The sequence below is a fragment of the Felis catus genome, chromosome A3, assembly GCF_018350175.1.
Source record: "Felis catus isolate Fca126 chromosome A3, F.catus_Fca126_mat1.0, whole genome shotgun sequence".
In the NCBI taxonomy this organism is placed as follows: domain Eukaryota; kingdom Metazoa; phylum Chordata; class Mammalia; order Carnivora; family Felidae; genus Felis; species Felis catus.
In genome coordinates, this window is record NC_058370.1 from 63,333,481 (window position 1) to 63,357,441 (window position 23,961).

Genomic DNA, 23,961 nt, shown 5'->3' on the forward strand with positions numbered 1-23,961 from the left:
GGGCTATGAGACTTCTGGGGCTAGGTCAGAAATGACCATGCAGCTCCTGCATGGTTCTCTCGGGACTCTTTCTGAGGAAGCCAGCTGCCATACATGAAAGTCAACTACCTTAAGAATGCCATGCTGAGAGACCACATGTAGTCCCAACCTGGCCCAATCTTCCAGCTGTCCCACCAAGGTAACATAAATATGAATAAAGCTGTCCTGGATCCCCCTGATCAGTTCATCTGCCAGTTCAATGCCACCAACTGAACTCAGTAAACATGCTGAGAAGAATCACCCAGCGGAGCCTTGCCATAACCCTTGACCCATAAAATCATGAAATATGTAGATATATTATGCAAATATAATAAAATCCACAGCTTCCTTCTAAGCATACAATACATCGTGTGTGGAGTTGTTACGAAGTGGGGCTGAATGCTAACTGACATGCCGTCTCTTTCCCTCCATTCCCAGGGCCATCATCACAGAGGAAGCTCTCATCACCTTCAATCTAGATCATTATAACTGGTTCCGGGCTCTCTTCACTGTAATCTGTCATTACAGATCTATCTAATCTAACAGTTCCAACTGGAAAACCACTTTTACAAACCAACACCACCATCAACCTCAATCTCATTGATGTTTTCCATTTGTGGAAAGTTTTATAATACAAACTTGATCCGCACGACAATAGCCAGAGATACATCAATAGGGCGAATATTCTTTTTGTTACTTTAGAGATGAAGGGATCAGAGCTAAAGAGATTAACTTTTGTACAATCTCACTGCCAATAAATGGAATGGATACAAACAGAACTGAGAGCCTATGTCAAAGTTTACTGCTATTTCTCTGTTCTCTGATGCCTCCTATAGTCTATTTCAGATTAAAAAAAAAAATATTCAATGCCTTTCTCCATCCCTACTGCAGCAAACCTACTTTCTAAATATCTGTAATACGGTCTCAATCTACCCAGGGGTACAGTATTGCCTGCTAACACCACCACCACTACAATAAGAATGGCCTAGGGGCGCCTGGGTGGCGCAGTCGGTTAAGCGTCCCGACTTCAGCCAGGTCATGATCTCGCGGTCCGTGAGTTCGAGCCCCGCGTCGGGCTCTGGGCTGATGATAGCTCAGAGCCTGGAGCCTGTTTCCGATTCTGTGTCTCCCTCTCTCTCTGCCCCTCCCCCATTCATGCTCTGTCTCTCTCTGTCCCAAAAATAAAATAAACGTTGAAAAAAAAAAATTTAAAAAAAAAAAAAAAAAAAAAAAAAAAAAGAATGGCCTATTTATTCACCTACCAATATGTCGTGCTGATTATAGCCTCTGAACATCTGCTCATTAAGTTTCCTCCTCTCCTGCTATCTACTTAAACTTCCCTCATGTGTTAGCAGAAAATCTACTTCCTCCATTAAGTCCTAGCAGCCTATTGCTGTTACTTTCTCTCTGCAAGTCCAACATCATTTGTAAATTTGACCCACATTTTGACAATTACACTGGATTGTTGGTCTTGTTCAAGTGTGTTGGCCTCACTTTCCAAGCAGGTATTCAGCTAACACACATCCATACATAAAGCGATGTTAGGTGCTTACAGCCAGTGTCTGTTCTGACCAGTCAGTACCCATGAAATACCCTCTGTTAAATATCTTACGTTTCATCCCTGCTTATTTCATAAACAATAAGCTCTTTAAGAACAGGACCCTTATAAAGAAGTATTATAGCCTCCAGACCAAACACACTACTAAGCACACAACTAGTGTTCAGTATGCATTTGATAATGATTTGAAGGGAGTGAAGTGTGTTATCAGAAAAAATACCCCTAAAGTCATGTCTACACCAGAAACAAAAAGTTGAAAAGATAATAAAATATTTTCAAGATCAGCATTTTAATGTCAGGGCTATTCTATAACATATCGTTTAAAGATATTCTGTGCAGCCCATAACTGCAAAATGTTCTCTAAATGTTTTTACCAGGAGTGTGAAAAAAAAAAAAAAAGTTTCAAAAATATTCAAGGAGTAGATGTCTTACCAGCCCAAAATAAAATGTTTGCTGAGGCTACAAGACTGGCAGAACTCTGCTTCATTTCAAAAAGTTTCCAGGCAATGGAAATGTTTTCCTGGAAAATACTACCTTTTATTTAGAGAACACTTGCCATGAACACTTAGTCATTAAGTAATTTAAGGTTTCCTCACAAGTTCTTTAGAGGAAATCTATTATATGAATGAATGAAATTATCAGCACCTATAATGTCAAAAAAACACATTTGGCTAAATACATGAAATCTACCTAAGTATTTTTCCAGGTAGGGGGGAAAAATATTTGATACTTTTTGGTCTATTTACTCTTCTTTAAAATTTTTCTATAAAATAAAATTATAAAGGAAAACACAAAATCCGTAAGTGTTTCTCTGTCTGTAATATACACAAATCCAAAAAACTGGAAGCTTATTTTATTCCAAATGCCAGGTAATTTTCAAACAGACAAAACAGTCATTTCATTCAACGAAAAGAAATGGTAACTTCAAAGCTATTTTTAGCAAAATCTCTTGAGTTTGCTTCAAATCACCTTTCAATGGGAGAGCAACTTGGTTTGGACATTTCACTCAATCATCTGCAGTAAAGCACACAATGAAACCTAAGAAAAAAATTTCTTCCAAAAGTTTGAAGCCAACTAAGTCTTATTCTTTTAAACATCAAAAGACACAAGTAAATTTTAACTCGAGCACATGGTTTGTATCTTTACTCTTTTAAAAATGTACACAAAAGGATATTTGTTTTGTTTACCTGTTTAGTATTTCAGTGAGTTTCACAAAGCCAGTGTAAGCCAGTTCAAATGCTCCTCTGTGCCTGGACTGTAAGAGGTGTTGTTTAAAGTAATCTCCTATTTCTTTTACCTTTAAAACAAAATGAAAAATAAATGTCTGATTTGTATGTATATTTACAGATATATTTATGTCAGTAATATTTAGAACTCAGGACTAGTTCTCTATCCATTTAGCACTTACTCTGTGACAAGTAGTATTTTAAATGTTTTTATAACACCACATTTAATCTTTACAGTAATTCCATGAAATAAGTACTTTTATTATCTCCACTTTTCATTGGGGAGGGGGCCCAGAAAGGCCAAGTAACTTATTCAAGGTCACACAGCAAGTAAGTAGTAGAGCCAGTACATAAAGCCAGGCAGTCTGGCTCCAGTTGGCCGTCTTTAACTGTTACACTAGAACTGCCTCCCTATGCCAGCTGCACAGACCTCACTGTGTTCTCTGTTAGCTCCTATCACTCAACACCAATAGCAAAGCACACAAGGCGACAACCCTCACACACCTATGGCTAGGTGTGGTTAAAATATACGTAACACAAAATTTAACATTTTAACCATCTTTTAAAATGTTTTTAATGTTTATTTTTGAGAGAGAGACAGAGCATGAGCAAGTGGAGGGGCAGAGAGAGAGATGGAGACAGAATCCGAAGCAGGCTCTAGGTTCTGAGCTGTCAGCACAGAGCCCAACATAGGGCTCGAATCCACAAACCACGAGATCATGACCTGAGCCGAGGTCGGACGCTTAACCAAGCCACCCAGGCACCCTCATTTTAACCATCTTTAAGTGTACAGTTCTGTGACACTCAGTACATTCACACTGTTATGCAACCATCAGCACCATCCATCTATAGAACTTTTTCATCTTCCCCAACTGAGAGTTCAATCCATTAAACAATAACTTCCAAAAATTACCTTTAGAGATATACACTTGTTAATGGCAATGCAAGATTTGTGCAAATGGACTCCTGAAAACTGAAAAGTGATATGCTTTACTCTGAGTCGGAACCATGGAATTTTCCAGAATGCTACCTAATCACTTTCCTACATGTTGCAAGTTTAGACAAATAACAAATATGGCAATTTATTTTAAAGAAGACATGATTAACAATTAGTTGTTGATGAGGTTTTGTACAGAACTAACTATTAAATGGGCTAATTGTACTTTTATACCAGTAAGGTTCGGCGGCTACAGACTTTAGAAAAATCCAAATTTTGTATAAAGCTCAGGACCAAAATTGTAACTGGCTCTCTCTTTTTTCTTTTTTTTTAAATTTATCTGGAGTCGGGGAGAGGGGTAGAGAGAGAGGGAGACAGAGAATCCCAAGAAGGCTCCACGCAGCTACCATCCAGAGTCTAACGTGGGACTCAAACTCACAAAACTGTTGAGATCGTGACCTGAGCCAAAATCAAGAGTCGGACACTCAACTGACTGAGCCCCCAGGCGCCCCTGTAATTGGCTCTCTTGATCCAAGACTCCCCAGCAGATCACAGTATGGTGAGAAGGCAAGATGTCCCAAGATAGTTCAGATATGCTTACCTAGAAACACCTTCTACCTCTGCACAATGACTAGGTTAGTGCCCTGAACACATTAGAGATAACAAACAGTGCAAAGTGTAGTTGAACATGTGGCCATGGGCAAGTGTCTCAGTTTCCTCATCTACAAACCGGGGACAGCAATAGCACTTGCCTCAAAATTATATATTAAAATGAATTAATAAACTTACAAGTCCAGAACAGGACTATAACTTATAATCCAATTCAGTTCTGGGTTTCCAAATAGAGGAAAAGTAAAGACATTACTCCATACTCAAAATATATCTGATTATAGAGAGGCAACAAGCAATACATTTAGAGAAGTAAGAATCAGATATAAAACAACAAAGAACCAGAAAAGCAGTTAATAATAGTAACTTAAAAAGTCTAACACTTTAATATCCCAAAGAATGAGAGGTCATGTTTTTCAGCTCAAGTTTTCAGGTAAAGATCTGATGATACTCCTACTTTTTAATATATATTTTTTAAGACCCACATACTACTAGTTATCAAAAGCCACAGTCAAGGTAAGCTTTGCCATTTTCTCTTCAATACGGTAATTTCAGAGCTTATTTTCATCAGAATTATCAAGCCTTAAATCTGAATTTAACCCCCAAGATAGATGTGAAGCTCAGTAATCCTACAAAATGGGGACCAGAAGAAATTCCAGTTAGCTATGTTGTTATGGCTATCGTTTCTATTATTAGAGAAATAAAAGAAGATGTCTAAGAAGGTGTTTTAAGCCATGGAAAATAAAAACAGGAAGTCATAAAGTTGGGGTCTAAGCTCCTTAACTTTTTGTCTAAAATGTTACAGATAGTAAACCATACTTCAGGAAAAGACAAATGTTAACTATCAAAGTGCTATTCTGTGAACTTACAGTGGTTCACCATCTAGTTCTTAAGCAAAGATTTTCTTTTCATTACTTCCTTTATCCTAACTCTTTTTAAAGGGGCCTGAACCAAAAAGCATATAATAAAATCAAAGACCTCAGAAGCGTGACCAGTGGACGTTCTTCTCAAGGGTGGACCTCGATATTTTAGGTAATCCTGGCCTCAGGAAACAGAATGAGGTTCTCAGAACACAACTGAGAAGTAGACAGTTTTTCCTCATTTTATACTGAACATAATCTCCCACCAAACCCACCTACGTAATACTGCGAATTTGTGCCTTTGAAGAGAATATACAATGTATGTTAATTAGACAGTAAATATTTCTGGAGCACCCAGCCAAATGCTTAGTAGCTTAGTGCTAGGGTAGATGGGGAAGAACAAAACAAGACATCTGTCCTCAACAGGCTTTCAGTTCAGAGAAAAACACTATGCTGAGTGGTACCCATTAGACGCCTAACAACTCCAAGAAATGAAAGATCCTTCTGCTCTGGAATAAATTATTGCAAGAAGCTTTGTGTTCAGACCTTGAACCACATATACTTGGGTGGATCAAAATGGAAGAGGGTAAGTTACATGAGAAGAGGCTGGGTGGCTAGAAGGAATGAATAAACATTTATTAAATACCTGCTACCTGCCAGACACTTTACTGGATCTTCCTATATGAAGGAACACAGATTATGTAAGAGAAGGTTAGGAGACCTGGCTGAATGACCTTAAGGTTCCATTCTAGGAAACAGAGAAAGATAAGGTTGCAAATTGGGGATGAACCCCATTACCAAGGGTTGAAAGAGTCAGCAGGGCAGTGTGGTCTCTGAGCAGCTGGACAGGAAAAAGGGCCATGCTCACACCTCCCACTGGATAATCAGATGACAGGCACAGATTTGACCCTAACAACTTAGAAAATTAATGACAACAGTCAGAATCAGAAATAGATTTTGGGGGCGCCTGGGTGGCTCAGTGGATTAACCGTCTGACTTGGCTCAGGTCATGATCTCACAGTTCGTGAGTTCGAGCCCCGCATCGGGCTCTGTGCTGACAGCTTAGAGCCTGGATGGAGCCTGCTTTGGATTCTGTGTCTCCCTCCCTCTCTGCTCCTCCCCCAGTCATGTTTTGTCTCTCAAAAATAAACAAACATTAAAAAAATCTTAAAAAAAAAATAGAATTTTTAAATGTATCTTAAAAATGAAAAAGCCTTCTGAAAACTCCAACCCAACTGCCTTTTTATTAGATGCGACTGAGGTCCTATCTAAAGTTGACAAAAACATGGATGATTTCTTCACAAAATATTTCTTAATGAATAACATACATCTCAAGATTTCTGAAAGAGAATTAAGGTATAAATGCAAAAAAAAAAGGGGGGGTGGGGCACTGATTTCTATTCTTAAATTCTAGTGACTATCTTTTTAAGTTTAGCAGATCCTGGTTCTAAATTTTCATAAAACCTATTTCTATAGGTCAATTAACACGCTTTCTGGATTTACAGGGTGTAAATTTCCACAGGGGAAAACAGCTACATGCCATGTCTCTAGGCATCTATAATTTACCAGTAGGCTAATTAGAGGAGCTAAATGTACAATCAAGAGTCTAGAACCCATACAGGACAAATTTAAATACATTTTTAAATATCTGTCCTTTGTCTATAGAGAGAAATACGGCTGAAAAATCAAGGCTAATTCCATTCATTTTAAAGTAGATAAACCAAAAGGGATTTAAGTGTTGGTGGAACATTTCTACAAAAAGCACATGCGGTGGTTAAGCTCTGATACTCTAATATAGTGGGAGGTCTGGGTTCAGGAACCCTACTCAGCCTCCTTACTAACATAAGCTAATTCAGCTTACATTATTTTATTATATTATTTATATGTGAAATGGAGACAAAACTAGAACCTACTTCATAGGATTGTTCTAAGAAGTAGGTAAAATTACACATAAGCATTGTGCAGAGTACCTGTCAGAGTAGCAAACACTAAGTGTCCGTTTTGTTTTTATTTTGTATCACCAAGTAGTGAGACTTAATCCCTTAATTTAAATTACGACTTTAGGACACAGCCACTTCTTATTACCTTAGGAATGTCACTAATTCCTCTTTGGTTAAATAGAACGGTTTGTAAAAGTTTATGCCACAGAGGTTAATTCATGTTTTAAACTGTACGTTCTCTACTATAGGGATTTCTTACTAAAACCGGGGATTCTTCAAAGCCCAAATGTTGCTCTCCTACATAATAACACCACAACGATTATATTTTTCTGGTATTTAGACATCTTCTTAGCAGTTTATTCTTTGCTTTCTAGCAAATTCCTAACCACGTGCCATTTTAACTGGTGTCCTTTAGTCTAACTTTCTACAAACGTTTATGTTGTATCTCCCATTACATTTCTAAGCCCTTCGTGGTCAGAGAACCACATATTACATTTCTTTATGTTCCCACAACACCCTTGTCGTATGGCAGTCAACAAACAGGTGACATAAGAGATGTGTTTAATTCCATCTCACAGCTTAAAAATGGTAACCTGAATTCAGTACAATTCAATGCATACTTATTCATAATTTCTAAAAAATAAACCCTGGCAAAATACAAAAGGCAATTTCTTTACGACTTACAAATGCCAATAAACCTAGATCTCCTGTTGCAGACCATTACAGAAAATCTAAAACGGTAACCAAGACACTGAGAAAACGTGTAAAACCACGTGTAAAAGCCACGAGCATCATAAAAATGACAACAGAATCTAAAGTAGGAATTTAAAAAAAATAGCTGATTTCTAATCGGTAATGATTTTCATTCACGTGAGTTCTAGGGCAATAATTAGTAGGAAGGGGAAAACAGATACAAAAATTTTACCCCAAAGCTTCTTTTTAGGAATATTAGAGGAAATACATAAACATATGAATTGATATTCCGGATAGAGGGAGCTGTTTACAAAAAATCAGTAGATGCTGGGTATCCAATATCCCTTGGGAAAAGGACCAACGAAATGTATCAAAAAAAGCTCTGCCTCAGCGAAACATCCAGCTTGAAACCTAGACACACACCAGCCAGGAAGTTGTGAGATAAGGTTGCGCGTACCGCCCGCTCTTTAAGGGGCTCGGCTTACATCCCTCAAAGTTGGTTTTATCTCTGCCTCTTGCACAGAACATTATGAAAGAACCTTTCATTAGGTGATTACCTTGCAGGAGGAAAGTCAGACATGCCTCTGAATGAACACATTTTCCTCTTGCCGAAGCCGTGGAGGACACACTGCTTCACAAGAAGTGATTTAGGGAAATGAATCATTTGCTGAAAAGTTCAGTAGCAAGTTGCCTTACTGTCCTGTTGCTTGTAAATGTCTGGCTGGGCATGGGAAGTAGGGAAAATTAAATTTAAAGAAAAATTAAACGAGCAGTTCAGAATAAAGGCAGCACTGTGCCGTGTCCGAACACAGGCTGGAAAGGAGAACCGGGTTCCGGTCCTGCAACTGCCACAAACCAGCTTTGTGATCTTGGGCAAACCAGGTGACATCCAACGGCTTCAGTTTCCCCTTGTATGAGAAGGCTAGATCATATAAGAAGGCTAGATCATATCATCCCTGTGATTCTTCCAGCTCTCACAGTCTGTGAACACAGCACTGAAAACTGAGTCACGAACAGGCACCAGACCTTCTTGTACAGCAGCAAATTGTAATCTTCAAATTGTATCTCACTGCCGGTCAGCTGGCTAGAAACCACCCCCTCGTGTATGCGGGATTTAAGTGGTCATCCCTTCAACAAACGGCCCTAAAACCAGGATGGGATTAAAGGAATCAGGCTACAAATTTGAAACATCAAATTTTAAATTAGAATAGAACCATACTATTTTCAAGAGTGAAGGGTGAATTGAGAGTAAAAGAAGCATCGGTCTGAGCGTCAATATTTTAGGTCGTATGGAAAAGCCTCCATCCACTGAGAGAAAAGTAGAACACAGTTATCATTATTCTTGGGAATAAGAAATACACGTCCCAGATTCCTCCCACAAGTGACTTCTGCCTACAAGTCACTTCACTGCTTCTGTCTGTGCAAGTCTATTATGGATACCCTCACCTCGGGTACTGACTCTTAAATTCTTAGTTTTGCTGCTAGGTGCACAAAAGATGTAGTGTCATAAGGGTGACTGTGCCCTGGGGAGGAAAGTGGACTTCAGGCATGGCTCAGCCACTTCAATATAAATTATATCCTCTCTGTCATGTATATATTTTTTAACTCTTAAAGGTTTTAAGTACATGGAAACATTTTTATTTAAAAGAATTTCATGGAGCAAAATTCTATGTCTAAAAGTAGGAATCTTCTAAGCAGTATGAATAACACGAATTTCTTGATGACTTTGATTGTCACTGACTAAAGACTCCTAAATGAAGGCATTTCTTTAAAGACAGCATGATCAAGAATAAAGTCTTCCACAGGCAGCATGGTTTCAAGGTCAGAACAGTGCTATCACGTACATTCTTGATTGCTCATTCAGTTGTTAGTTTCCTCTCAAACCAAAAATGTGATGTCATCGTGTGAACAGCGACGTGGAAAAATGGCTGAATCTCATTAGGAAAGAAATTCGTAGTTTACAGAAAAACAAGATTCTATTTTGTATTCAAGAAAACAGCCATTAGTGGGGCGCCTGGGTGGCGCAGTCGGTTAAGCGTCCGACTTCACCCAGGTCACGATCTCGCGGTCCGTGAGTTTAAGCCCCGCGTCGGGCTCTGGGCTGATGGCTCAGAGCCTGGAGCTTGTTTCCGATTCTGTGTCTCCCTCTCTCTCTGCCCCTCCCCCATTCATGCTCCAAAAATAAATAAACGTTGAAAAAAAAAAATTAAAAAAAAAAAAAAGAAAACAGCCATTAGAAGAATCCTTTGCTTTATGGGAACCTCTCTGCTATTGTTGCTATTGTTGTTGTTGTTTTGTCTTTTTTTTTTTTTTTACAAACATCTCTTTTAGTTTATATTAATTCTCAGTCCCAACACCGTTATCCCATGTAAATTAAATTCAAACCATTTGGGTGCTATGTAAAAAGTGTCAAGGACACACGGTTTTCACAGAAAGCTTTCAGGTCTTTCTCGACTATAGTGAAAGCAAAATATGCTTCCCTTAATTTTTTTAAGTGCAGTTATTTATTTTGGGGAGGGGAAGGGGAGAGAGAGGCAGGGAGGGGCACAGAGGGGGGAGAGAGAGAGAGAGAGAGGGAGAGAGAGAAAGAGAGAGAGAGGGGGGGGGGGGAGAGAGAGAGAGAGAGAGAGAGAGAGAGAATCCCAAGCAGGCTTTGAACTGGCAGTGCAGAGTCTGACACAGGGTCCAAACTTAAACACTGGGAAATCATGTCCTCAGTTGAAATCAAGAGTTGGACGCTTAACCAACTGAGCCACCCAGGCTCCCCTAATTTTTCTTAAACACTACGCAACAAACCCCAAAAAACTAGACGTTTTAACTTGTCCTTGAAAAGAGGAGTTGAACAGGGAAGAGCCTCTTGCACATGTTTACTTCTTAGTAAGACGGTACACATCAGTGAAGTAATCATTAATCATAGCTGGATTCCCCCGCGAAGGTGTTGGCATTGGCACTGCAGCTGGTCACCAGCAATGACTGCAAGTAACTCTAGAACACTGACGCCTATTTGATTTGGAGGAGAATAAGGAACACAATGATGCTGGCAGTGCACTGTTCTCCTCCACCATTCTCCACCTCAGGGCCTTGCAACATCACAGGACCAGCTGTTAACCAGATGCAAGCACATGGCCACGGAGAGTGTGTGAATAAAAATATTAGCATTATTTCCATGGAACTAGTCACATGGTTATTACAGAAATAATCAGCATTTAGTGTACTACGATATTTGTTTTGTTCTTAAATGTAACACCCTAGGGGAAAAGTTACCTTACTTGATAAAGGGTACAAATGAAAGTACGTGTTATATATCTTTGCTGGAAAACGGTGAGAAATAGATTTGCTGAAACCATATGGAAAGGAAGAGAGAATCAATTAAAAACAGAAATCTATAAATCTAAAATATTTCCAAATGAAATGCTTGTGGTAAGCTAATTTCTTGTAAACATTGCACTCAATTCACTTGAATAGTCCCAGATGGTGACCTGACTTTGTGGTCTTAAAATAAAAGTCAGCCAAAAAACCAAAGTGACTACAATTTTATTATCAATGTAGTAGGAAGCAAGAGATCCGTAAGTAACCAATACAGCACTTTTTTTCCTTTCCAAATTTTTTTTAAGTTTATTTATTTATTTTGAGAGAGAGAGAGGGAGAGAGTGAGTGAGTGGGGTAGGGTCAGAGAGAGACAGACAGAAAGAATCCCAAGCAGGCTCCAGGCTAACAGCGAACCAACTGTGAGATCATGACCTGAGCCAAAATCAAGAGTCAGACAATCAACTGAGCCACCCAGGTGCACCATTTTCATTTAAGAAGTTTAAGAGGTTTGGGGCGCCTGGGTGGCTCAGTTAGTTGAGCGTCCGGCTTCAGTTCAGACCATGGTCTTACAATTCGTCGGTTCAAGGCCCACGTCGGGCTCTGTGTTGACAGCTCAGAGCCTGGAGCCTGCTTCAGATGCTCTGTCTCCCTCTCTCTCTGTCCCTCCCCCGCTCGCACTGTCTGTCTCTCTCTCAAAAATAAGTAAACATTAAAAAAAAAAAAAATTTAAGGGGTGCCTGGTTGGCTCAGTCGGTTGAGCATCTGACTTTGGCGCAGGTCATGATCTCACAGTTCATGAGTTCGAGCCCCACGTCAGGCTCTGTGCTGACAGTGCAGAGCCTGGAACCTGCTTTGGATTCTGTGTCTCCTTCTCTCTCTGCCCCTCCCCCCCTTCATGCTCTGTCTGTTTCAAAAAAATAAACATTAAAAAAAAATTTTTTTTTTAATTTAAGAAATGTAAGAGGTTTGTGGAGTTTTGCTAAATAGACAATTTCATTTAAATTTACAATTTAAATGTGGGGCTCCTGGGTGGCACTGTCGGTTAAGCATCCGACTTGGATTAAGGTCATGATCTCACAGTCTATGAGTGCGAGCCCCACTTACAGTACAGAGCCTGGAGCCTGCCTCAGATTCTGTCTCCCTCTCTCGCTGCCCCTCCCCTGCTCATGCTCTGTCTCTCTCTTTCTCATAAATAAACATTAAAATATTTTTTTAATTTACAGTTTAAATTTATATATGGTAAATGGAGAAATAAAAATTAAAATGATAATCCTGAAGACAGAAGGTAAAATCGACAGTTCTTTATAACTTAGAAAAATAAAATATTTCTAAAACTGCCATCGTTTGGAAATGTACTCCAAGGCCTAATTTCTGTACTCCCATGAATTTTCTTCAGTTGACATCTGTATGATTTTATTCAAGAAAAATTCAAAACTCATTTGTTTTCGAGTTATGGGACCAGAAATTATACCAGGTGGAATAAACATATACGTACCTGCTCCACTGTCAATAATCCGCTGCGGGGTTCTGGCGTGGACTGCATGGGGAGAAGCTGGCACAGCGTGCCTAAAAGTAGGGCAACTTCCTTCATACTTCGCCAACAACACACCAGCACCATCTGAGCAGTTACATCGCATGTTTTTCTTTCTTTACCTTAAAAAAAAAAAAAAATCTCTTGCAACACTAGACACTTGATTACTCACATCCCAGGTTTCTTAGAATAAGATTATTCATAATTTTCCCAAGAATAATCTGCTTGAACAAATCAATTCTTATATTTATTCATGAGAAAACAACTAATATTTGTTGAGCATGTGCTCTCAGTAGGAATCATGCTAAGCATTTTTAATATAGTTTGTTTTCAAAATAAATTTTGAAATAAAACACAACACCATTTCAAAACTTAAGTCTAACTTTCAGAAATTAATGAAACAAACTCTCTCTGCCTCGTGGTCATCCATAAATTGACCATAATAAATATACTTCATTATTCATCTTGGTGAGGGTGGCTGTTATATCAGTAAAGGGGCAAGATAAAACTTTTAAAATCAAAGGAAAATACAAATTCTCTTTCAAAACATATTTAAGTTCCATGGCCCATAAGTAATAATTATGCTCTTTTTTTCTTGCTTTAAGAATATTTTAGTACTGACATTAAAAAAAAACCCAAGACAATTTAAAAGGCAAGGTAACAAAACAATATTTATAATGTAACCCCATTTGTGTTTTTTAAAAGCCCGCTAAACTCAAAGAGTAAATGTATATACACATCAATACATAGAATAGATCTAAAAGCACATACATTCAAAAGAGAAGAAGTGGGATGGGGAAGAAATAACAAATTTTAATTTCTTTTGTTTTTGTTTTTGTTTTTTAAGGTAAAATGTAAACATTGAATTGAAATTTTAATTAAGGCTTTAATTTGTTTTTAATTAAAATATACCTCTCTATTGCTTGAAACTATTACAATAAGCATATATTTAGATGTTATAGTGTGTAATTTAAAAAAATAAAAACACAAAGAAATTTCGTTAAGTCAGTATCTCCATCTAGTGGACAACGTAGGATATGTAATAAATCACAAGGATATTACTAGTGATGACTTTTTATAACACTATAGAAAATGACACAGTAACAACTAATGAGAAAACAAGCAGTAAGAACACAACTTCTGGACGCTTGATACAACAGAGCAGCTCACACTTTACTGAGTAATAAGGCTGATTTCCCTTAAAAGGCTGCCTGGTTGTAAGGACTCTCACTGAAGACAATGAACCACACGGAGGGGAGGAGCCGACTGCTACCCAAACCCAAGTTCACAGGGCACCACTGCTCTTACACAACCTGGCTGTCAAGACAGCTGTTAGCACTAAAAAGCTTTCTGTTGGAGCACCTTCTATGCCGCACTGGGATGCACCATTTTCTGGTAAAAGTCTTAGAAACTCATTCCTCAAAATAAATCATTGATAAGCTCAAAGGCTTTATTTTCTAGAAATGCTCTGCAAACATCTGCAGCCTGATTTACTATATAAACAGAGCATTTTGTACATTTTGTCACTAAAACACCAATTACAATATTACAATATTGATTTTATACATGCTACCTTTGATCTCTGCAGAAGCACCAATATCCGGCACACTGGCATTCAAGTCCTCCAAATCAAAACTATCACGTTCTTTCAGTATTTTGGCTTGATTGAAGTAGTCATTAGTATCTCGTGGCTGAATCTCACTCAGAATCGTCTGTAAGCGGCTTGCTGACTCTGAGGAAAAAAAATGGGAGTGCACAAACTCCAGTTCCGGATCCCTTGCAGATTTCCCTTGGGGGTATTTGCCTTCCCAAATTTTGTAATTTTTTTTTTAACGTTTATTTATTTTTGAGACAAAGAGAGACAGAGCATGAACAGGGGAGGGGCAGAGAGAGAGGGAGACACAGAATCTGAAACAGTCTCCAGGCTCTGAGCTGTCAGCACAGAGCCCGATGCGGGGCTCGAACTCACGGACCATGAGATCATGACCTGAGCCGAAGTCAGACGCTTAACCGACCAAGCCACCCAGGTGCCCCTGTAATTTTTAATACTTAATAATCAGCTCTATTAGAAGGGTCACATGGGGTAGAAAATGTGAAAATTATTTATGTAAGATCTTCATGACACTTGAGTATGCTTTTATTTTATTTTTTTTTAATTTTTTTTTAAATGTTTATTTATTTTTGGGACAGAGAGAGACACAGAGCATGGACGGGGGAGGGGCAGAGAGAGGGAGACACAGAATCGGAAACAGGCTCCAGGCTCTGAGCCATCAGCCCAGAGCCTGACGCGGGGCTTGAACTCACAGACCGCGAGATCGTGACCTGGCTGAAGTCGGACACTTAACCGACTGCGCCACCCAGGCGCCCCTTGAGTATGCTTTTAAAATACGACAAAAATTTTAAATTGGTTGAAGACAGGACAAAACAATACAACAGAAACTCTCCATAGGACAAAGACCACCATCTCATTTACGTTGCTTTTCTTAGTGTTGTCTAAGAATCTCCAAGACGGTGCTCAATCACGTGAAAAAAGAGCACCAAAGTGCAATTTTGTTTTAAGAGGTAAGAAACCACAACAACAAAAACAATCCTTAATATAATATCGTATTGTCAACCATGCTTCAATTAGAAATAAAGAAAAAAACGTTTTTATAGCCCAGAAGGATTATAAAGACTCTATATTTGACTTTGAAATATATTACACAATATACTGCTTTCTAAGTATGATTTACAATCCTAGTATTATATTGAACTTCATATTTATTCCTTAAGCACTTAATGGATTAGGAAATGCAAGCTCCATGAATGCAACACTTTGTTCGCTGCTGGGTCTCCAGCGCCTACACCAGCCACTGGCTCATGGCAGAGGTTCAGTAGTAACATGGACTAAGGGAATGAATACGTGACACAGTAATAAGAGCTAGCCAGGCTCAGATATTTTAAGGAAAAAAATAAATAAATAACGACAGCTAATCACCTGAAACCAATTAATGAATCAAAGAATGGGTATTTCATATACCTATTATACAAACTTACATTTTAGGTCTAAAAGGAGCTATAAAGACCCAAACTGCTACCATGATGATTCAACCAATGTCTTCTGTTCATTCGTGACCTCCATGAAATATTGCCAAAACAAATTTTGACAGCCATGAAAATGTATCGCTGGCAGAGCACCTGGGTGGCTCAGTTGGTTAAGCAGCCGACTCCTGATACCGGCTCAGGTAGTGATCTCGCAGTCGTGGGATCGAGCCCTGAGTCAGGCTCCATCCGGGCTGAGGATGAAGCCTGCTTGGGATTCTTTCTCTCCCTCTCTCTCTCTGCTCCTCCCCTGGTTATGCTCTCTCTCTCACTCGCTCTCTCTCAAAATACAAAAAAAAAAAAAAAAAAAAAGTTATCACTGGCTCCAAATAGAAACCATGGAAAGACTTAGAAAAAAAGGATAATCAGAATAAAATGAGACCCATTTATTTTTATGGCTTTCAGAGAAAAGAAACATTTTCAAGAAATTCAGAATGCATGGCAGATAGTGTGGGAAAAAAAAAACAAAACAGGAAAAATGGAGACAACCAGAGGAAAAAAGAAAAGGCAAAAATCAAGGAAAAGTCTGTGGGCCACAGACTGTTTTTGAGACCAAAAGGTATTTTAAAACCTGAATAACAAACAGAATTTTAGCATAGTCTATAGGCCCCACCCACAATAGGTGACAAACATTCAAGATTTCTCATTCAGAATATACTGGTACTTGCCTGATCCAAATATTAGCTTTGAGATTGAATGTTCCTTACTCCCATGTACTGTTTAAGTAAGAAAACTAAAACATCAAATTTTGGTCAACTCTCAGCCAAAATTAACAAATAACTGTGTCTTAAGATCATGAACCATCATCAATCTGCGAACTCATTTTTAGTTAAGAACAAAATCTAACATTTTCACACAAACACACAACTCCAAGTTACTTTAATTGGGTATTTGTGATATATGCTCAGTGTGTTTTTAATACAAGACTCTCATTTGCACTCCAAAATGCATTCACTAACTATGTTTCAACGCCAAATGTAAATTTTCTTCATGATTTTATAGGTGTTCAAAGGAATACTCCTGTTAGTATAACACCTTTAGCATCCAATCCCTTCTGGCTGTTGTAATACAGGTATATATATATGTCACCTACGACATCCCACACATTTAGTTCCTAACCTTTCAGGGATCATTCCTGCATTGGTTTATTCATTATAACAAATATTTATTGTAAACCTCTTTCTACCAGGCACTTGCTAAGTACAAGGGAGGAAAATATCGAGAAGATCCCTGTTAATTAAATTGCAACAACTCCATGTGGAATGCTTTGGGAAGAAGAAAAGTGTAAGAAATGAGACTGGCAAGGTTGCAGGAGCCCAACTATTATAGGATCTGATCTGAGGTCACTCAAGTATTTTAAATAAAGGGAGATGGAGTGGGGCAGACAACAAGGGTTAAGCAGAGATAACGTGGAACATGACGAATTATATGAGAAAAAACTGCTGTGAACACAGTAAAAAGGGAATGAGCCAAGAGATGGGGAGAAACCAGTTGGGAGGCCTGTGGAGTCATCCGAACAAGAGAGGAGGAGAGCCTGGAGTAAGGTTAGAAGATACAGATAAAAAGAGAACGGATTTGAAAGACAGTTAAGGGGCACCACTGAAAGAATGTGAGGACAGGCAGTATATACGGAGCAAGACAGAGACGTCAAGCAGTCCGAGGCTCTTAACATAAACAGATCTTTGGTAGGGCCATTTACAAAGACACAGGGGTTGGGAGGGAAAAGACAGATGAAAGTTCATGAGTTCAATTTAGGGCATTTTGAGTATCTTCTCCTATTTCTTTTTTTAATTAAATGGTCTTTGTATATCAAATGCTCTTTCCCCATTCCAGATTCCTAACAGGTTGCCCTCTCTGACTGAACCCCACCTCTCTGATTTATCCTGCCCACTCTCCCAGTCCCAGCTGCTATCTAGTAGGTGGTGCTCCGAAATGACAATACTAGAAAACCCAATCTACCCCAGGAGAAAAAGTACTTCACTCATCCGGCTTTATTGATTTGTTTGTTTTGGTTATTTTTTAAGAGTAAAAAACAATACTAAAGTGGCAGCAATCTTACTAATCATAAGTAATTCCTTAACCAACCTATTTAACTTTTATATCTTCCCCAAAAAATGGTTTGGGGAGGTACGTTGGGGGGAGGTAATGAGGAAAAATATAATAATTACGGTTTCTTTCATCTGCTGACCTGAATCAGTGTCCATCGGGATGAGGCCTTCTGGGGAGGAACTCTGAATGACCGGAGACACCACGGCAGAAAGCCTATAGGACACCAAGAGGAGCTTCTCTACCACAGGTCTCCATTCACTCACCAACTGCAGGCTGCTGCAACAGAAGTCAGTAGGGAAATTTGTAGTAAAAGCAAACAATCAAAAATTGCAAATGGAAATTATGGCACATAAGAAGTTGAAACAATTTGTTTCAAAACTGTGCAATCTATGAAATATTTAAGACATATAAAAATATGTGTACATAGGTACCTTTTAAAATCTAATTCTGAATTCTCTTTAATGCAATACATTCCTTTCCTAGGACACATTCCAGTAAGAGTTGAGAGCTCAGAAATGCGTGCTCGGGAGAGAGCTGTGGATATACTTACTTTAGAGACAACCTCTGCAAAGCTCCTGTTATACAGTGGGCTCGCCCATATAGTGGAAACGATGCTGCTGCCTGAAGCAGAGAATTTTCGGCCTGAGATATTTCCTCCTCAAGATTTTCCAACAAGCATTTGATAACTAGAAAAAGCAAACAAAAACCCAGAATAATGCCAACTTAGAAACACATTTATAAATTTGTGAATAGTTCAACAGTGCCCACAAAAAATCCAACTCAACTAAGCTTTATGTTCAAGGTTTTTTGTTTTTGTTGTTGTTCTTGTTGCTTTTAAAAGAGATCGTTCAGCGGCACCTGGGTGGCTCAGTCTGCTGTGCTTCTGACTCTGGATTTTGGCTCAGGTCATGATCTCACGGTTCATGAGATTGAGCCCCACATGGGGCTATCAGCACAGAGCCTCCTTGGGATTCTCTCTCTCCCTCTCTCTCTGCCCCTCCCCTGCTCGTGCTCACTTATGTATTCTCTCTCTCTCAAAATAAACATTAAAAAAAATAATGAAGAAATCTTCCAAAGTTATCTAGCCTGTTATGTATTTCCAGTCAAGGTAGAACTGTGTCTTTCCTTAACTTCTTGGATCCATTTATAGCATTCACTCTGAATCCTTCCTAGACATCCTCTATCTGGGACATCAGACCCCAGGCCCATGTGCCATGTGCTATTAGAACAGTTGCTGTTGTTTTAAAATAATGGCTTTGGGGCGCCTGGGTGGCGCAGTCGGTTAAGCATCCGACTTCAGCCAGGTCACGATCTCGCGGTCCGTGAGTTCGAGCCCCGCGTCGGGCTCTGGGCTGATGGCTCAGAGCCTGGAGCCTGTTTCCGATTCTGTGTCTCCCTCTCTCTCTGCCCCTCCCCCGTTCATGCTCTGTCTCTCTCTGTCCCAAAAATAAATAAAAAAAACGTTGAAAAAAAATTTTTTAAAAAAATAAAATAAAATAATGGCTTTATTGAGATATAATTCACATACCATGCAATTTATACACCTAAAATGCATGAGCCAATGGTTTTTAGTATATTCACAGATATGTGCAAACATCAGTACAGTGAATTTTAGAACATTTTAATCCTCTCCCCATCAAAAAACCCTTACCCATTATCAGTCACTCCCCTCCCTCAACCTCTCACCTTCCCCAGGCCTAAGCTTATCTATTTTGTCTCTGTAGATTTGCCTATTCTGGACATACCTAAATGGAATCATATATTATATGGCTTTTTTCACTTAGCATAATGTTTTCAAAGCTCATCCATGTTGTAGTGTGTATCAATATTCACTTTTTAATGGCTGAATAACAGTCCGTTGTATGAACATATCACATTTTATTTATCCATTTAACAGTTGATGGACATGTGAGCTGTTTCCATTTGCTGGTTATCATGAATAATGTTGCTATCAACATTCACGTACAAGTTTTTGTTTGGGCATAATTTTCATTTCTCTTAAGTATATATGCCCAGTATGGACTAAATGTTTGTGTCGTTCCCAAAGTACATATGTTGAAGATCTAATCCCCCAGTGTGATGGTATTTGAAAATGGAGTCTTTAGGAAGTAATTAGGTTCAGATGAGGTCATGAGGGTGGGACCCTGTGATGGGATTAGAGTCCTTAAAAGAAGAGGAAGAGACCAGAGCTTGTTCTCCTCCATGTGAGCACAGAGCAAGAAGGGTGCTCTCTGAAGCCAGGGTAAGGGTTCTCACGAGGCATCAAAACTGCTGGCACCTTAATCTCAAACTCTTCAGCTTCCACAACTGTGAGAAATAAATGTCCATGGTTTAAGCCACCCAGGCTATGGTACTTGTTAGAGCAGCCTGAGCATGGAACTGTGGGATCATATAGTAACGCCATGTTTAACTTTTCAAGGAACTGCCAGACTGTTTTCCAATGTGGCTACACCATTTTACATTCCCACAGCAGTGCGTGAGAACGCTATTTTCTCCACATCCCCATACACACGTTATTATCTATTTTCTTGTTTAGAGCCACCCTACTAGGTATGAAGTGCTTCCTCGATGTAATTTTGATTGTATTTCCCTACTGGCTAATGATGCTGAGCATCTTTTTATGTGATTATTTTTCACATTTGTCTTTTACGGAGAAATGTCTATTCAGATTCTTTGTCCACTTTTAAATTTGGTAATATGCTTCCACTAGTGAGTAGTAAAAATTCTTCATATATTTTAGACACAAGTCCTCTATCAGATAAAGGAGTTGCAAATATGTTTTCCCTTCTACAGGTTGTCTTCTCACTTTCTTGATGGTATCCTTGACATACACAAGTTTCAAATTTTGATGAAGGCCAATTTATCTATTTTTTCTTTGTTTGCTTGTGCTTTAGGTGTCAGATCCAAGAAACCACTGCCTAACCTAAGATCACAAAGATTTACACCCATGTTTTCTTTTTACCTTTTGCAGTTAGGTCTTTGATTCATTTTAAACTAATTTTTGTAATATGGTATGAAGTAGTGGGTTCAATTTCATTCTTTTGTGTATAACTATCCAGTTATCCCAGCATAGCTCAGCAGCTTTAAATTTTAGAGTTATGTTTAACCAGTAAATTATTAACATTTAGAATATATAAGTCCTAAAAATCAATAGGAAAAAGACAAACAACCCTATAGAAAACTAAACAAAGGCATTTCACAGAAGGGGAGAAGCAAATGGCTTACAAACATGTAAAAAGATGTTCAATTACATTAGCCATCAGAAAAATGCAAGATGAAACCACAAGATACTACTTTATACTGCATAAACTTTTAAAATCTGACAAGGGCAAGTTCTGGTGATGACATAATACACCACAACTCTCATAATTTATTGGTAGGAATGTAATTTAAAAATCTATTTGGCATCATCTAGTTAAACTGAGGATACACATATTTTATGACTAGGCTATTATCCTTTTTTGTTTATCATAAACTCCTAGACATGTCTAATAGAAGATATACGTACGAGAGTGTTCATATCAGCATTATTTATTTAGAAAGAAGAAGTGCATCAACAGGAAAATGTACTAATAAATTGCAGTAAACTTGTATAATACATATGGTACTATTTATATAAAATTCAAAATCATGTAAAAGTAAATAATACATTGCTTAAATGATATATACATGGGTGGCAAAATCTAGGTGAAATAAAGATGAAAGACTGACATAATGTATAGGACAGTAATTATACGGCAAGGGGAGGGAGCCAGGATAAAGGAGAGGCTTCAAAGGTATGGGTGCTGTTGTACTTCTTAAGTTGTGTGTTATCACCTAGCTTGGGAATAAAACTTGTGAAATTTTTATACTCTTACTATTTAAATCCCAAATATATTTAAGTATTTTTTGTATGCGTGAAAAATTTCACAAAGTTTTTAAATGCCTTGAATTTAAAAAATCCTGTACATGAGGGGCCCTTGGGTGGCTCAGTCGGGTTAAGAATCCGACTTCAGCTCAGGTCATGATTTCACGGTTTATGAGTTCGAGGCCCGCCATTGGCTCTCTGCCGTCAGTGCAGAGCCTGTTTTAGATCCTCTTTCACCCTCTTTGCCCTTCCCCCACTTGCTCGCTCACTCTTTCTCCAAAATAAAAAAACATTAAAAAATGAATAAAATAAATCCTGTACATGAACTCCCCAGTTTACCCGAAGTGCAAACCTCTTCCTCTCATGTATCAGGGTCTCCTTTCGAACCCAGGCCTGAAGCAACTAGAGTGGGTAAGTGCCATCTTCCATGGCACTGTCACCTCTCTATCCCCAGATCCATGGCCACGTTTCCACCAGAACTACCCAGGGCCTCCTAACTTTTTCCCATTATTAGTTCTCTTTTTCACAGCATTTTTGCCATCTTGGAGAGAACAACTTTTAATACTCTTCCTACATCTGACCTCTCTCTCTTTTTAAATAAAAATCCGTATCTGTCCTCACAATTCCAAAATGAAGATTTACTAGCACAAAAGTAAATACATGAGTCCTCAACAAATATTCACTGGAAGTCACTAGGCCTCAGCCAACTTAGACCCTAGGTCTTGGAACCGGCTATGGGAAGAGTAAAAGGCAGGAGTGGGACAGCCAGTGAAAGCATGAGCCCTGACAGACAAAGGAACTCTGCTCTATATAGAAACAGCAAAGATGATCTGGCTGTAGATACAGTAAAATTTCTGCAAAAAAAAAAAAAAGCACAATTTTTGGCAGAGAAAGAGGTCCTATTTAAGTAAGAGCTGTATTAATATACATTTGTATATCTACTTATTTAACACGAACCCTCTGTGTAGAAACAGTGTCATAGCTGAGTAAACTATTTACTTGCAAAAGAGAAATTCATGTATTCTCATATGCTGGTAAACTCTTAAATAAAAAACACCAAGTAAATGTTTAACCACTAGCAATGCTAACTAAATGAATAGTGAGAAAGATACTGGTTTTGATAAGCGACAGCAAAAGGTCATTTATTCAATACAAACCCATTAATGTGTTCCTTTCCACCACAATAGCAGATGTATCTCCATCACCACATGCAGCTTGTTGAGTTTGTAAGTAGGCAGACAGAGATGAGGGCAGGGCATTCTGCCAGATTAAGAAGTTCAGCAGGTAGGAAGCTGTCACACAGTCATATGGCTTGGTGCTTGTGCTGAGCTCCAGTGCTGCCTGGAATAAGCCTTGCAGTTTCTCCGAATCCTAGAATAAATCACAGACTCAGTAACTGTCACTGAAACATTTCTTTGATTTGAAGGAATAGTACATATTCAAAAACAGAGCCTGCCACATAACTGTACTCAGTATAAACATTAATTCAATTCCCTTTCTCCCTGAATATAGGTTAGACTTTTTATTATAGTAATTATTGATTATTATTATTCAGCTCTAATGATGAGGATCTTGAATGTAATTTCTTTGGGAAATGCAACATTGATAATGCTTTTCTTTTTTAAAGCACCTCTTTCTCCAGCAGAAATAGGCTTTTTCCTGTAGAAATGGCCAGATCGTCTTTGTTATTTCCACATGGAGTTTTTTGTACACTGAAGTTCATTTTACCTGTGCTGTGTCCACACAAAAGGACAAATCCACCAGGCTATTCCTGGTGAAAATCCATGTATATGTGTAAAAAATAAAGTGCCCATATCAGCCTCAGAAATTCTGCATCAGAGCTCCCCCACCTCTATCTCATAGAAACATCCACTCACATGTCCGTCCTAACGAAGAAAAAGGACAGTTCACTGTAACATGCATGGAAAGGCACTGGGCTGAAGTCAGGAGATGTGGGTCCTAGTCCCAAATCCATAGTAGACAGACTGCATATTCAGTACACTGGGACTTAGTGTTTCATGGCTCAATTATATTAATTCTACTAGGATTATTATAGAACTGTCTAATACAAGGGGAAAAAATCATTATAAACTTAATTTTTAATTTGGTTATAGGTATATCGATATTTAATTTAATTGGAAATCTATTTCTAAAGGTAACAAACATACTGATTCAAATACCTATTTCTTTCAGTTTAAATTCTCTGCCATTTGATATGTTTAATTTTCTGTGACCTAAAAAACTTAAAGGTAGGGGCCAAAAGCTCAGATCTAAATAAATATTAGAAAGAACCAATTGAGCAT

General features: G+C 38.5%; 1 protein-coding gene across 8 annotated transcripts in view; it reads right to left on the reverse strand.

Annotated features, from left to right (window-relative positions):
• THADA (THADA armadillo repeat containing) overlaps window positions 1–23,961 on the reverse strand; it is a 332,244-nt gene that overhangs the window by 264,356 nt on the left and 43,927 nt on the right. For 5 of the 8 annotated variants that reach the window (XM_045054142.1, XM_045054147.1, XM_045054148.1 and 2 more), the window contains 6 exons: window positions 22,816–23,029; window positions 18,362–18,497; window positions 17,951–18,087; window positions 14,252–14,413; window positions 12,646–12,803; window positions 2,764–2,873 (listed from right to left, as the gene is read on the reverse strand). In XM_045054142.1, the coding sequence (XP_044910077.1) occupies window positions 2,764–2,873; window positions 12,646–12,803; window positions 14,252–14,413; window positions 17,951–18,087; window positions 18,362–18,497; window positions 22,816–23,029 (917 nt within the window). The remainder of the gene's footprint in view (window positions 1–2,763; window positions 2,874–12,645; window positions 12,804–14,251; window positions 14,414–17,950; window positions 18,088–18,361; window positions 18,498–22,815; window positions 23,030–23,961) is intronic. The other 3 variants (XM_045054143.1, XM_045054144.1, XM_006930069.5) reach the window with 3 other exon arrangements.